The 16,910-nt window shown below is 41.7% G+C and overlaps 1 protein-coding gene across 2 annotated transcripts in view; it reads right to left on the bottom strand.

The window, feature by feature from the left end:
• Window positions 1–16,910, bottom strand: part of LOC131221176 (protein FORGETTER 1) — a 171,253-nt gene that overhangs the window by 140,101 nt on the left and 14,242 nt on the right. For both annotated transcript variants that reach the window (XM_058216344.1, XM_058216343.1), the window contains exons 2-5: window positions 5,105–5,170; window positions 4,734–4,907; window positions 4,517–4,647; window positions 4,212–4,288 (exon numbers count right to left, since the gene is read on the bottom strand). In XM_058216344.1, the coding sequence (XP_058072327.1) occupies window positions 4,212–4,288; window positions 4,517–4,647; window positions 4,734–4,907; window positions 5,105–5,170 (448 nt within the window). The remainder of the gene's footprint in view (window positions 1–4,211; window positions 4,289–4,516; window positions 4,648–4,733; window positions 4,908–5,104; window positions 5,171–16,910) is intronic.

Genomic DNA, 16,910 nt, shown 5'->3' with positions numbered 1-16,910 from the left:
CTTCCTTCCTACACCTCACCCACTTGATGCCTGAATTCTGCAACTCTTGGACTCCTAAAGCTCTCGAATATTTTCAATATCTAAATGAGAAGGGTGAAGGGGTATTTATAGGCATTCACACATGTGAAACCCCAAATACACGCAACAACACCTTATTGCGCGAGCGCACCATCCTTTTCCAGTGCACAGTTGCACAAGTGACAAGTCATTCATGTTGCGCGAGATGAACCTTGTGCGATCGTGCTACTAGCATCCTGCTCTCGCCCTGCTTCCTCTCTCCATTGTTATAGAAACCATGTTTCTGTCTACTTTCTTTAGTTGCGTGGTCACGCAAAACAGTCTTGTTGCGTGAGCACACGGTTGATTTTTTTTGTGCGCCAACACTCCCAAATACAATTCATAGATGATGCCTTGTTGTTATGTGACGCCACAATCCCAGCTATTTCCAACATAAGTTATCCACTGTTTTGAGGTTATCTATGGCCTTAAGATTAATCTATTCAAAAGAGAGCTTCTAGGCATTAATACTCCTGATGAACTCCTCCATTCTCTTCCAGCAGCCTTCGGATGTAGACCTGGATCATTTCCCTCCACTTATTTGGGCCTTCCTCTTTGCATTCCCAAAACTACCAAGCATCTTTGGGATGTTACTATAGAAAGGATGGAGAGAAAACTTGCTACTTGGAAAAACCGCTACTTGTCCCTTGGGGGACGCCTTACCTTAATTCAATCAGCTCTATCTAACCTTCCCTCTTATTTTTCTATCCCTCTTCCAATGCCCAAAATCAATTCTCCTTGAAATTGAAAAGATGTGAAGAGATTTTCTTTGGAGAGTCAAGCTCGAATCAGCACAAATTCCATCTGCTCAGCTAGTTTGAGGTCTATAATCCCTATATTGAGGAAGGCGTTGGTATCAGGACTCTTACGAATGTCAACTCTGCCCTCCTCAGAAAGTGGCTTTGCCATTTCAGAACTGAACAAGGAAGCAGGTAGATGTTACCATTGCTGTTAAGTATGGCCTGGAGGAAGGAGGTTGGTTTACCAAACCGTTCCTCACTCTACAAAGCTTCCACAATTTGGAAAGCCATTGTAGGCTTTACGAGCTCCTTCTTGGCCAGCATCTCCTTCACTTTGGGAGAAGGAACTCGGATTAGATCCTGGCAGGATAACTGGATCTTAGATAGACCTCTCCTATCAGTTTTCCTAGCTTTAACCAGTCTCTTTGAATCAATCCATTCTCGTCTCTAATTGCTTTTCTTCCATTGGCTCAAGAATCCGGTGCCTTCCTTGCCATAGAGCTCTAATTGAGGCTGAGAACGATGCCTTCTTGGATCTTCTTCATCTACTGCGTGGGGTCAATCTGGTTCTTGGGCAAGATGATGGCCCCAATTGCTTGTCATCTCCTTCTAGCATATTTTCAACGAGACCTACGAGTCCATCCGTGCTCCCCCTATGAATCAAAGAGTCACCTTCCCATCCTTCTCTTGGTAATACAAAGCCCCACCGAAGGTGACTGCATTTGTCTAGCTCCTCGCCAAAGGAAGGGTGCTGATGGGGGACAACTTGCAACACCGTGGTCTGGTGCTCCCCAATGTGTGCCATCTATCTCATGACTCGGAAACCATTCCCCATTTATTTCTCCATTGCCCCTTTGTTGTGGAAGTTTGGAGCTCTCTTTGGAGCAGCTTCTGAATACCTTAGGTGATGCTGAACTCGATACATGGACTTCTACTCACTTGTCATGTTCTGTCTGGACAACGATTCCAAATCTGTTTGGAGACTAGCAGTGATGGCATCCCTTTGGGCAATATGGGGGAAAAGAAACCAGCGATGCTTTTGGGAACTCTCGTCTCGTCCTCCCCTACCTCCGTGGTGAACTGCATCAGCAGGAACATCTAGGGCTGGTCCCTCATTGTAAATCTCTTCGAAAGATCCACCATTAGAGCTGGGCATCGAGTCGAGTCGGTTTGGACCGACTCACCCATTCGGTTCGGATCGAGTCGGGTCCAAATGAGTCAGACGAGTCAAGTTAGTCAAGTCGAGTAGTCCCATGCCCAGCTCTATCCACCATTCCCTCAGCCCCTGGCTGATTTGTCTGTAGCAGTCTTTTGTAGTTTTCTATGGTTCTCGAGTTGAATAGTCTAGGTTTTTGTCTTTCTCTATTTTTTGCTTTTCTTTTTTGTTTTGTTTTTGGGATTTGCTTTGTCTCTGTTTTTGGAGCTTGCTCCTAATATATTTCAGTTCATCCTTCGAAAAAACAAATTATGGACTATGTATTAACAACTTATGGCAAGGATGTCACCACTCCCCGCTGGACTGGAAAATACACAAACAATATTATCCTGATCATCAATAATAATCTCCACAAGTCCAGCAGGGCCTTCCGTTTGGGGAAAACACCCTTCAATGCTCAACTTCAACGTCTAGTTTTCCACCATACTCTCTTAAAGATATGTTCTTCCAAACTAATGTTTCAGAGATTGTAGGTTCCTGTAGTTGTAAGCATTAGAAACCCAGCTTTTTTTCTTTTTTTTTTTTTTTTTTTTTTCTTTCGGCATGTACCATGCAGGAACAATATCATGCACAAACTATAGCTGCACAAAGCATGATGCAAAGCAACAACAAATTCGTCTACGGGAGCAGGGAAGCGTCTCTTTCAAAATGTAAAAAGTATAAATAGGTAGGAACTAGGAAAGGGAGCGAGATTCCGGAGCTGGGATTTGAAGCAGGGGCAGGACCTAGTTAGAAGGATCCTGCAACTAAGGCACAGACTATAAAATCTTAAATTGCCATGCATGCTTATTATCCACATGAGCAAACACACATGATTGGTAGAAAACTAGGTACAAGGTTATGAGCTCTGTAGACCTCTGTACGTCAAAGTGAAATGCTGGATGGCAACACTTGATGCAATAAGGGCCTGTTTGGCCGGCTGGATTAGATGGGCTTAGGTGGGATGGAATTGCATCTGGTCCTGTGCCAAATCCACTCCATGTTTGGAAAGAGTGGAAAAGCTTTTAAGTAGGTTAGATGGAATCGTATCAGGTCCCGTGCTAATATCACTCAATGTTAGTAAGCTGTGTAGGTCCCACCATGATGTGTGGGCTATATCCACACCATCCACCCATTTTTCGAGATCATTGTAGAGCATGGACCAAAAATCCAGGTAGATCTAAAGCTCAACTGGACCCCACCATAGAAAGCAATGGGGATTGAATGCTTACCGTTGAAAACTTCTTTGGGGCCGCTTAAGTTTTGGATCTGCCTCATTTTTAGGCTCATACCATAAAATGAGGTTACAAAACAAATGAACGGTTTAGATATAACACGTGTGTTATTGTCAATAATTTCAAATGATGGTGGGTATATCCTTTCAATGTACCACCGTATTACAAACAAAAAAGGGAATTAAGCTTATCCCATGGTAACAGGGAACAGTCCCTGCCATGGGTAATAATGATGTTTTTTGAATCCCATCCCACCTAATACCGTGGGATCGGTCCGGCCAAACAGGCCCTAAAAGTCTATGTGAAGGTTTTAAATATTAACCTTGGAATAAAATCTGAATAGGTACCTTTTTTTTTAAAATCTGAATATCTAAACAGTTAGTTATACAAAAACTTCCCAAAAATCAAGTCATTTGCAGAAAGCCTACAGATTGTCAGACTTGAAAGCATCAACAGATCCAAGTACATCCATGGTTGCAAACATATGCTCCATGCGTGAGCATAAGCTGGGGTCCAAGACTTGTATTCAAAAATGTTTCTGAACCAAAGAAGTTGCATAGCAACATGTATAGGTCCAAATTTTTCGTAAGAGGAAGTAACAATGAGCATGCATGTGAGAAAATTTGTATGTGCAGGAGTTCTAGATGATGTCCTTGACAGCATGCATATGATGAAGCAACATGACAAAACAATATTTCAGATTAAATGTAATATATAATGTTTTGTCATTGCCATTCAACAAAATGCAATGTTTCTCATTAATTGATAAGGCGTAAAGTTGTTTTCAAAAGTAATGTAAAAATGAATTCAGAGAATTGAAATATCCACATCTGACTGACAAAGTACATATATCATAGCATTAGCCCCTGAAAATAATTAAAAATGATGAAGTACTAGTTCCAGTGGCCAAGAAGACCAAGTTGAGCAGGTAAAAAGAGCTGTCAATTCACCATCACTTGAAACCATGGGCATTTAGCTAACTACCTTGAACACTCATTGCACCCACATCATCTAAATCTCTCCGTGCATCAAACTTTAGGTCTGAACCAACAGAAACCCACCTGCATAAAATTAAATATAAATTTTTTAAAAAAAAAATAACATTTACAGCAGCAAAAATCAAAAGACGAAACAGAAAATGCATACAGCATACCTGCCAGAAAAAGATCTATAAGCATGCATATGTGGGTCTAAATTGAACCATGAATGCCCAAAAGCAAAATACATCAATCATTATGAATTGGAAGATTGATATGCACACTAAACATGAAGCTTCTAAGAAAACATACAATGCTTTGTGTCTTCCTTGGTGCCAATTCTCCCATATCAATCCGGCAATTGTTCGCCCTTTACCTACACCAGCTCCGTCGCCTATAAAGAAGCCTGCCCTTGCACCATTTGGAAGGTGCTGAAGGTGCCTCTGTGGTAGAAGAAAAATAAGCGCTGTCAATAGGATGCGCTCTGAAGAAACATGAAGGAAAAAGGATCTCAGGGAATACAAACAACCTGACAAGCATAAACTATTGTCTCAATCTGCAAACATGACAATGCTTTAGAATTTTCCAAGTCCTCCTTTATTTTTGGATCATAGGTAGGTTCTGGAGGCTGCACTGCCGACAAGGAAGACGTCTCTACAACAGGATCTGGATGGGGAGGACCAATAGATAGCTTGGGAGGGTGCTACGGAACCCCAAAAGGGAAAAAAAAAAAAAAAAAAGCACCAGAGAAAAATCAGTTCATGAGGAAGACCATCCCTAATTACATATAGCTTCAAATGACAATTGATAAGAGATCATAGAAAAAGAGTTCAAAAAGAGTGGGACAAGAATTCAGTTCCCGTTTCTCTGGTGACAAGGGTAAAGAATGAACACACTTACATAGTCGGTAAATGTTTCTCCAACCGTCCCACCTTCATCTTCTTCTCGCTCCACATCTATGGCGACCTGAAAGATTTCAGTTTGGAAAAGAAAAAAGAATTCAAAAAATTATAAAACTGCTGACCCCAATTACTGGGGATAAGGCTTAGATGATGATAAAACTACACCGAAAAATAATTATTGATCCTTCGCTACACAAGCAAATGAATCCTCTCGATTTTGAGAAAGCACTTCACATAGGATCATTGGAAATTAATTGCAGCAATAAACTATGAAAGAGTTAACCATTTGTTGCAAACTTGCAGTAACAGCGTGTATCCAAGCATGGTCCCAATAATGGAATAAAAGCCATGCCCTGGATATGCACTCGGAGTCTTAGACCTCTAGGTAGAAATCAAGAGATAAGTTCAAAGCCATATCAATATATGCGTTTCAGGCATTGACATGGATTCTAAGCAAGAAATTTTAGATTATGAAAGTGTAAAACAGAAAAAATGGGGAAATACGAATTTCTTCCTTTTTCACCCTTAAAAGTTTTCAGCGTGGAAAAATATGTGCTCATGATTGCAGGCGATGTTTTAAATATCGACGATATCAGCCGATATATCTCACAATATATCTTGCATCCCACCTATGCGATATAAAACGCACAGGTAGTGTCGATAAATCCCACATGTTCGATCCAATAGGTATTTTCATTTTCCGATCCCTTTTTTTTAAATTATGTTAAATCAGTGTCAATTCAAATGGTTACAAATCCATTGGCTTTTCATGTTTTGCATGAAAAATCATGGAGTTGAAGCTTTGATTTCGATATTCACTGGTTCTTCATGTAAATCAGTGTCAAATGGTTAGACATCCATGATTCTTCATGTTTTGCATGAAAAATCATGGATTTGGAGCTTCAATTTCAAGATTTGAGGGAAATAGGCCAATTTGCAGAAAATTGGGAAAAAATCAAAATTTCTCCAGTTTTTCCCAAATCAGTTGTAATCTTAGTTTCCAAACATAAAATCAAACATATATGTAACCTAATCTAGTAGTTCTTGGTAAATTTGGAGAATCTTGAAAAATTAATAATTTTTAATTAAAAATAGTTAAAAATATTTTTAAAAAACTAATATTTTATTTTAAGAAATTTAACTTCGACCAATGGTCAATTGACCCCATTTCAAGCGTTTGATGAACACTAATTTGGGGATTTGGGGGAATATGGGCCGATTTGCAAAAATTTTGGGAAATTTTGAAATTTCTCTAAAGTTTTGCAAATCGGTTGTTGCAATCCTAGTGTCCAAAAATGAAATCAAACATGTATTGCTTGTGTTTCCATACATGTCTCCTTACATTTATAAATTATATGAATTGACTTTCAATATACTTGCATCAGTTCAGTCAGACAGCGCATACATTTGGATCCTATACAAAGAAAACCTATTATGTGCACTTGCTTTTTGTGATGTTTTGATTTCTAAGTGTGTATTGATGTCTTTTATATGTTATAACAATTCCTAAAGTTTCATTGAAAATTCAACTAATTTCCCAATCTTTCCCCAGGTTTCTGAAAACAGCATCACATGCGATAACCGATATGTTTCTGTATCCCAAAGGTGCGATACATCCATCAATATTACGGAAAACATTGCTCACAAGCAGTGTTCGAAATATCGATACTATTGACCGATATATCGGCCAATATTATCGGTATCGCACCACTGCGAGACAATACACCCCCGAAAACCACCGGAAGATACCAAAAAAATCGAAAATCCCAATATCGGCCGATATATCGTCGATATCGCACAATATATCGACGATATGGTGAGATTTCCTCTCCATTGGAAAAAAAAAAAGATGAAGAAGAAGAAATCGGAGCGTACCTGGCTACAGCGATGATCGGAGGTGGACCACTCGACAGGTAAGTAGTATTTTCTTGCCATTTTCTTCAACTTCCCTCTTTCTCGGAGATTCCGGCGAAGAATCAGGCCCAATAAACCGTTCCTTCCGGAACAAGATTGAAGGGGACGAGAGCTTGCGTGCGTGAAAGACTCGGATCGAACTGCGTGGATGGCGGTGAAAATGGAGAGGGAAGGCGAAAGAGGGGCGTGGCGCGGATGGGGAAAAAGGATTGCGTAATGAGTTACTCCGTGCGCTCTTATCATACTGAGTAAACTCTGTAGGGCCCATTGTGGGGTTTGTTAGTTCATCCACGCCGTCTATCCGTTTTTCCAGATCATTTTAGGGGTTGAGCCCAAAAATAAAGTATATCAAAATCTCAAGTTGAGCGTACCAAAGGAAACAGTGGAAGTATTGATTTCCACCGTTGAAATATTTATAAGCCCCCAATGATGTTTATTTGTCATCCAAACTGTTCATAATATCACAAAGACATGGATGAATGCAAAAGACAAATATTATCTTGATCTAAAACTTCTGTGGGCCCCCATGAACTTTTCAACGGTAGACTGCAATTCAAACTGTTTCAGGTGGTGTGGTCCATTGAGCTTTGGATATGATTAATTTTTCGTTTAAATCCCTGAAATTATATGATAAAACGGATGGATGGATTTGATAAAATGCATGAATGACAATGGGCCCCACAGAGTTTACTCAGTACACGGTGCGCAATCCGCTTCGGCGGATGGGGTAAAGGTTGTCGTGGTGCATTACTCAGTACAGTTTTATCGTACTCAGTAAACTTACTTGGGCCCACCTTTTATGTATGTGGTCCATCTGCACCCTCCATACGCTTTCCCATCTAATTTAAGGGTTGATCCCAAATTTTAGAAGAATATAAGATCATACCATAGGAAACAGTGGTGATACTTATTTCCACTGTTGAAACCTTTCTCTACTGTTTTCTACGGTGGGGTCCACTCGAGTTCTGGATCTGACCCATTTTTTGGCTCATGCTATAAAATGATCTCTTCAAATGTATGTACGGTGTAGATAGAAAACATACATCATAATGAGACCCACGTAACTTGGTGACGTCTTGTGGCCCGTCAGGGACGCGGATTGCGTAGCGAGTAACTCAGCACGCTAAGGGTACTGAGTAAACTCTGTGGGGTCCACCATGATTTACAGATGTTATCTACTCCGTCCATCCATTTTAAAAGATAATTTGAGGGCTCTAGCCCAAAAATAAAGTATATCTAAATCTCAAGTGGACCTCACCACGGGAAACAGTGTGAATTGAAAATCTACCGTCGAAAATTTCTTAGGGCCACAGAAGTTTTGGATCAATCTGTTATTTGTTTTTTCCCTTCATCCATATCTGTGTGATATTATGAAATGGTTGGATGACAAATAAACATCACTGCAGGCACTACCAAGATTTCAACGGTGGAAGTCATTATTCCCACTTTTTACTGTGGTGTGGCACACTTGAGCTTTGGGCTTTCTTAAATTTTCTATTCAACCAATAAAATGAGCTGGAAAAACGGATGGACGGCGTGGATAACCCACACACATTCACAGCATGCCCAACTAAGTTTACTGAGTAACTCAATACGCAATCTGAATTCGCCCGTCAGTTATCTTACTGAGTAAACTCTACTGGGCCCACCGTGATTACACGTGGTTTATCCACGCCGTGCATCCGTTTTTACTGATCATTTTAGGTGTTCAGCCCAAAATTGAACCATTACACTACTCAAGTGGACCACATTACAGGAAACAATGTTGAATGAACGTTAACCATTAAAAATGTTTTGGGAGCCATAAAAGCTTTGGATCAACCTGATATTTATTTTTTCCCTTCATCTGGGTCTTTAAGACCCAATCAACAGATTGGATGTAAAATAAACAGTACAGTGGGCCTTAGGAGGATTTTAATGGTGGATATCCAATCATTATTGTTTTCCTTTGGTGTGGTCCACCTGCGATTTGCATCCCTATTATTCTCTTTGTCATTCCTAAAATGATCCGTAGAAATGGATGAACGGAATGGATGAAACAAATATATTATGTTGGGGCCCACAGAGCACCAACCACCAGCCATGAGGGGGGTGTCAGGGGAGTAGCCAATCTGTATCCCCGCGCGCGCCATACTGACGGGTTGCGTAGCCAGACGGGCTACTGAAGTGACACACCAAGTTCTATGGCCCTTACAAATTTTTAATGGTGTGCGTCACTCTCTCCACTATTTTCTGTGGTGGGGTCCACTTGAGCTTTGGATCTTAATCATTCTTTTTCTCATGGCCTAAAATGATATCTCTAAATGGATGGATGGTGTGGATATAACACATACATTATGGTGGGCCCCACAGAACTTGGTGCGTCACTTCAGGGTCCACCATGTCCTTTACTTTCCATCCGACTTGTTGATATGTTCATATTATGGGCCACACCAGTGAATTAGTTTTGTTTTCATACATGACTATGATATATTTATAAATATCATGCATTCAATTTAAATATAGCTGCGTTAGTTCAGTTAAACATCGCATAACTTAGGACCCTATACAAAGGAAATTTATTGTGTGCATCTTTTTTTGAGATGTTATGATTTAAAAGTGTGTATTAAGAGCCTTTTTAACAATCCCCAAAATTTCATTAAAAAATTCAACCATTTTCCCAATGTTTCCCCATGTTTCCCAAAAAGTTTGATAAACTATGCGATACAAACGATATATCCCGTGCGATAACCGATACGTATCTGTATCCCAAGGGTGCGATACATTGTGCGATACCAATATTTCAAACACTGCTCACAAGTATGTAAATATGTGCATCCCAACATTCTGTAATGTTTTGAGGTCTAAGTGTGTAATCATGTATCTTTTATTGAAGTTTCATTGAAAACTTCCATCATTTTCCTTAAGTTTCTCCAATGTTCCTCTTAGACTACAAGTCTTGTGATGTTACTAATGTTTCCTATGATCTTTCTGTATCCCAAGAGTGATACCTAATGTGATACCAAAACACAAAACATTGCTTACAGTTCCATGGTAGCAAGGTTAGAAAATTCACCAGGTCAAAACATGACTCACACGTTTTTTTTTTTTCTTTCTTTTAGAGAGAGAACTTTTTTAAAAAAATGGAAAGATAACAACAATTTTATTAAAATGCTGCAAAAGAGGACAAAGAAAACAACACCCAGCCAAAATCAAGAGAGAGAGCCATCAGGGCCGAACTCAACAAAAATTGCCTAGCTAGACATTAAATGCTTAACTTTACTCACAACCTCCCTTATATAAACATTCTCATTTCGAAAGCAACGGCCATTCCACGTAGAGCTGGGCAAAACAGACCCGATTCAGTGGATCTGACCCGATCAGACCTGATCTGACCCGATCAGAACCGAACCGACGGTCTGGATCGGTGCGGATCGGGTAGCCCCATCCAGATCTGAAATCTTTTCGGGTCGAGTTCGGATCGGCCCTGATCCGACCCGACCCGACCCGAAAACCCGATCCGAATGAATCTGGACCGATCCAATCCTACCCGATCCGGAGTAGTTCTAATTGATCTTTCTACTTTTTCCTGTGGTGTGGTCCGCTTGAGCTTTGGATATGCATCAATTTTGGGTTCAACCACTAAAATGATCTGCAAAAACGAATGGACAGCGTGGATAAATCACATGCATTCAAGGTGGGCCCCAACAGAGTTTACTGTGTACAATGACAAGTGGATTTGCTGGTGTACCGCACACAGCTATGTAGCTGGCTGTAGGCGCTAGCTGTAGGTACGTGTCATGCCAAGACGAGCACTGACGCTCCTCGAGCTCCGAGTTGTACGAACGGTTCAAAGGATATCAAAGTTACATGGGCCCCACAGTGATGTATTTATTATATCTACATCGTTCATATATTTTTAAAGACCATTATAGAGCATTGTCCAAAAAATGAATAATATCCAAAGATCATCTGGACCACACCACAAATAGCAGTAGAGAATGATTTTCACCGTTAAACAATTTGTGTGGTCCACATGATAGTTAGATCTGTCTTATTTTTAGTCTCAAGCCTTAAGACGAGCTCGCTAAATGAATGTACGGTTTGGATATAACACATACCCCACCATCAGACCCATAGAACTTGCTAACCTCAATACAGCAAGTCACAGACTTGCGTGAAAAGAAAGTCAATGCACGACACGTCAACATAATACGTCCAGAGAAAACGCGATACACTTCTTTCATAGTCATGTGAGGCCCACCTTGATGTATATGTTTTATCTAAGCCGTTCATCCATTTTGACATATCATTTTAGGCATTGAACACAAAAGCACAATATATTGAAGACTGAAGTGAACCACACCATATCAAACAATCCGAATCGTACCCAACCCGATCCGACTTTCTCTGACCGAGTTGGACTCGGTTCGGGTCAAGTCAATCAAGCATCGGATCGGTCCGAGTCAGGTGACCCGGACTTAGTCTCAAATCGGATCGAGTTCAGGTTAGACTATTGGAATTTCAGATCAGACTAAGTTAGGCCCAATCCGATCCGATCCGGACCGATGCCCAGCTCTAATTCCGCGCACCCCAAAGCACCCAACAAACCGCCAAAAGACCTTCCCTAATTTGCCTACCCCAACGGTTTAATGCTAGCCCTGCCCTCATCAAGCGGTTTACAAACCTCGTCCCACCACAAAAGACGAAACTTCCTTTTAGCATTGTCACCTTTCCCATAAGAATGTCCTTCTCAACTTACCTAGCTTATCTAGCACTGAATTGGGACACTTAAATAATGATAGAAAATAGTTAGGCATGTTTGAGAACGTTGTCTTTAAGAGAGTTAACCGACCCCCGATGGAGATGTAATGACGTCTCCATGTTGCCGACTTCCTTTCAATTCTTTCAATCACCTTACCCCAGAGGTGTTTCAACAATTTTCCAATGCATAACGACAGCCCTAAATATGAAGAGGGAAAGGCTCCAGTCTTGCACCGAAGGATCTCAGTGAAGCGAACAAGATCGGATCCATCAACATTCACCCGAAGCATTTCAAACTTATTTACATTAATTTTCAGCCTCAAAATAGCTTTAAAACAAACAAGATTTTTTCATAGATTATCCACCGAGTCATCCTTAGCCTCACAAAACAGAAGCGTGTCGTCAGCATACTGAAAATGAGAAATTTGTCTATCGACCCCAGGGATATCAAATCCTCTAAACAACCCTAATCAGGCATACCATTGAGATCCTCCACCACCACCACAAATAAGTAAGGCCAAAGTGGATCCCCTTGATGCAGCCTCCCCCCACCCCTCCCCCCCCCCCCCCCTTTCTGCAGGGGTACCAAAACCCAACTTTTCAAGCATATAATCTACAAAATCCCAGTTCACATGATCATAAGCCTTTTCTATATCCAACTTGCAAACCAAAACTGATTTCTTGTCCTTGCATCTAGAGTCGATACATTCATGAGCCACCAAGGCACTATCTAGGATTTGCCTTCCTGCCACAAAAGCTCCTTGGTTTTCATAAATGACATCGGATAATGCGACTCTAAATCTAGAAGCAAGAATCTTGTAAGGGCTCCCAATGAGGCAAATCGGCCTTAAAATCTTTCAAGGTTTTCCACCCCTTCCACTTTGGGGATAAGCGCGATGAAGGAAGCTCCCATCTCAACTGAAAGACAACTCCTTTCCCAAAACTCCACCTTCTTCGCAATACTCGAAAATCTCTGAAAGAAAAGAATAGGAAATCCGTCAGGGCCAGGCGCTTATCCCCACACATCAAACCAAGAATTGCTTTCACCTTTTCTTCCGAGAGCAACTTCTCTAGCTCAAACGCATCATTAATAGAGATTGAGTTAAAATGGAGATTGTCTAATGAAGGCCTAACCCATTGAACCTCCGAAAGAAGAGAATTATAAAAGTTGACAATAGCATTGCAAATATTACCCTTATTCGAAGTAGGAGCATCATCAACCACAAGAGATGAAATCCTGTTAGCCCAAACTCTAGCACTAGCAATGCAATGGAAGAAACATGCATTTTTATCACCAGCTTTAAGCCAAACTGCCCTCGATATGTAGCGTCACTTAATTTCTTCCTCCTTGGCCCAACTCGCTAAAGCTAACAACAGATCTTCCCACTTCTAACTATCTTTTGGAGAAAGTTTCCCCTCTTCTTGTCGCAAATCAAACTCATGAATTTGATTGGCCATACTATCAAACTCCTTCCCTCACACCGAGATCATTTAAAGCTTTCTACAAATTTGAACCCTAAATATTCGTCGACTTGGAAAGAAGTCCACCAATCTTCCATAGTCTACTGAAATCCATCAATTTCCAGCCATGCCGCCTCAAACCTAAAGGGTTTGGGACCCCAATTTTCTTCAGTAACTTCAAGGATAACCGAACGATGATCCGATGCAACTCTAGGGAGACCCCGAGGAGGGTCCACCATCTCATTACACCCAACCCAATCTGAAAAGTTGACCATAGACGAGATCACCCTCTCCACATTCAATATTTCGAAAGAGAACCTGACCACATTAAAGTCCCCCCAAATGCACCAAGGATACGACCATTTCTATTTAATGGCATCCAGCTTAGCCCAAAAAAGATCTCTCAAACCCTCTCTGCACAAACCATAAAAAGCGGAGAAACCCCATTTGAATCATGACGATTGATCGCAAAAGAGAACAGAAACAAACAAAGAACCGGAAAAGGCATCTTTCTTCTGCCAGACGTCGCATCTCCAAGCAACCAGAATCCCCCCCGCAGACCACGACGCATCAAAAGTAACCCAATCAGCATTTCTAATACCCCGGATAAATCGAAGCGTACCTCTATCAACTGATTGCAATTTGGTTTTTGAATTGCAATGATATTTGCTTGTCTTCTTGCAAAGCTGCCTAATCTGAGCCCTTTTTGCGCAGCTCCCCAACCCTCGAACATTCTAAGGCAATATAATCATTAATCACCTTGAATCCCCAATCTTGCCCTTTTTTTGCCAGTTACCTTCGCAAGAAGATTCATAGTTAATAGAACTTTCCAAATTCATCAGCTCTCTCCAGCCTTTGGGAGACGTCCTGGTCTTCATTTTCTGCCTGGAAAGACATCGCTACATGGTGTTAGACTGAACAAGTCGGTAGAAATCATGACGTCCTCACATCATCCCAAAAAAATATATATATATAAAAAAAAAAAAAAAAAAAAAAAAAAAAAAAAAAACACAAAAAGTAATGTCTATAGTCCAATGGAATTGTTCTTCAAAGATCTTCCCTTTAAAAGAGAGGTCTTCAAGCCTATCTTCCGATCTGCCCCATTATAAAGGTCCCTCCAAGAGATTTTCTTGAAGAGATTGCACTTCCACCAAGATCCCTCCCGATTCTCCGACACCTGAGAGACGAGGTTCGGATTCCGCATCAAAGTTTGCATCTTGCGCATCTTCGAAGTCACCTATCAATCCGATTTCAATTGAGCCGCGATCATTGTCCTACACGAGCGATTCGGATTCAGACCCCTCTAAAGACTCCTGAAGCCCCATTTCTTCTTGGTCGGCTTCGCACAGTATCGCCTCGAGAGCTAGATAAGAAGACCTTTCTAAAAAATCGAGGCTGGGTTGCACATAAATAGATTTGGAATCCGTGTGAGCAACTTAAATGAAGCCACGCGCTTCAAATTATTGTCCCTTGGCGACCACGCGATCAAAGGCCTGGATGCATGTTTCACGCAGGAGGCTTGATCATTTCCAAGGGCAAATGGCGTGCATACACTGTACCACGTGTCACAATCTCATGCCTCGCTATCGACCGCATCAAGAGCTGGACAGCTCGACCGCCTGATCAACCGACACGTCCCGCCATCAACACTCGTCCTCCAATTCGGAAGGAGAAACCAAAAGCTCGAACTGAGTCAACATGCTTGGATTAGGTTCAGGATCCATGCCTCTTCAAAAAATCTGCTTTGGCGCTAAAAGACTTTCGACCTGTGCTCCCGCAACACACCCATTGCCGCATGTCTCCATCGCATGCAATCGAGCTCCATCTATCGTCCGGCCTTCGATCCTGATGGCACACATGTCCCCATCGAGGAACCAGTGCTCCAGGTGCACATTACGATTGTGCACCTTCAACTTCGGAAGGTCAAAAATCATTGTGACCTTGCTCCCTTCCCACCTCTCGCATCTTCCAATACGCTCCCCATCTGAGCTGAGTTCCTTCCAAACTTTCCAGCTACACCTACATTACTATCTTCCTATCACCGATAAACGTTAAAATTGTGTCCAAAACTACCTGGTTCTTCTTCCTTCCAATCCGAATTCTAGCCACTCCCATTTCTCCCCCATTCTCCGTTAGAGGATCTAGCATCACCACGTCGCCCAGACAGGACACAGTAGCTGTATAAAGGTCTGCAAAACAAAACTTCGCCCAGACAGGCCACAATAGTTGTATAAAGGTCTGCAAAACAAAGTTCTATCGAAATCCCCTGGATGAATATCCACTCCTCTTCATGCCCAAATATTGAATATTCCTCCCATCTATGGATTCAAAGGATGGAGCCATCTGTATGAAGCGCGCTTGCCATCACCAGAAGGTCCACTCTTACGTCTTAACACAAGGATATCTAGACTTCATTGAAGTGAATGGGTTTAATAGTGCATGCATCCAGCCTCAATCTGCATGATTCATCAAGCCATTCCTTAATATGAGGAGTACTCGCCCCTTCTTTGGCTACAGAATGAGCCAGCGCTTCCCAGGCTTTTGATATCACTTCCTGATTCAAGTGAACCACCCGTTGATCCCCCAAGCACTCCACTGAAAATCTCTTTTCTTCCACCGCATGCTTCTCTATCGGAATCGATGGATCACCGCCATAGCATCCAGCCGAGTGATTCTTACCCAAGACATGTAAGAGGGCCCTTGACCTATCTCGAGAAGGGGTTGTTGGCTCGAGTTTCATTCTGTCTCCTCTGCTGCAACCTTCCTCACACCAATCAGAATCTCGACTACAGGAGTCAATTTCCTTACATTACTGCTATGCTTAGGTCCGAATCTTGCCCTCTAAACCAAAAGCTTCTTGCCCCTGAAGCTCTCTCCATGCAACAGCTTCACCGCTCTGGCACGCTCCCCCTTAGAACTCATCCAAAGAAATGTGAATCCCATGCCTTCTCCTGTATGTCTATCCCTTGGTAAGACTACATCCATCACTACCCCTGCCCTGCCAAACACCCTAGAAAAGTTGATAGGCAGCCATCCTTGTGGGAAACCCTCAACGAAGAGAGTTGGGTAGTTAGCCAGGGATTTTCCACTCCCTATCTTTCTGTCGTGGGTTGGTTTTTTCTTTCTCACCTGCTCCCAATCTTCACCATCCGACTGAATCCCATCATCGTCCTCGTCTCCCCCAATCGATTCTCCTAACGTTGAATCACATCACGCTGCAATCCTAATCGCTTTAGGATTAGCTCCCACACTTGAGTTAGTGCTTCCCGATGGTTGATCTTTCCTCTTCCACATGCCTCCCGCTCTACCAAGCTCGAGAAGAGACTCAATCCATCAAAAAACTAAATTTTGGAGCCTCATGAATTTCAAAATTTTCCTTCGTTTGGGCTCCAATGCTTTTGAAGATACAGCAAATGGACTTCTTGTAGGGCCGATTGATGGGCCAAAATCTCCTCTTCAACATCTTTGTAGGGGCCAATTGACTCACACATGTTAACCTCCTTTAGGATAAAACTGAGTCGAAAAATCAAAGACTTGTCCTATCCAAAAAAAAAAAAAAAAAAAAATTTGCCAAGTTTACACGTGACTTTGTGACTCTCCCAAGTTAAGACATATCATGTCATTTTTATTATGTTGCAAAAACCCAACAAAATTCAGTCAAACATGCTGAACGGTGACTCATTGAG

Source organism: Magnolia sinica, chromosome 12, assembly GCF_029962835.1.
Source record: "Magnolia sinica isolate HGM2019 chromosome 12, MsV1, whole genome shotgun sequence".
Classification (NCBI taxonomy): domain Eukaryota; kingdom Viridiplantae; phylum Streptophyta; class Magnoliopsida; order Magnoliales; family Magnoliaceae; genus Magnolia; species Magnolia sinica.
The sequence above is the reverse complement of the archived record's forward strand: the minus strand, read 5'-3'. Positions and strand labels throughout refer to the sequence as shown.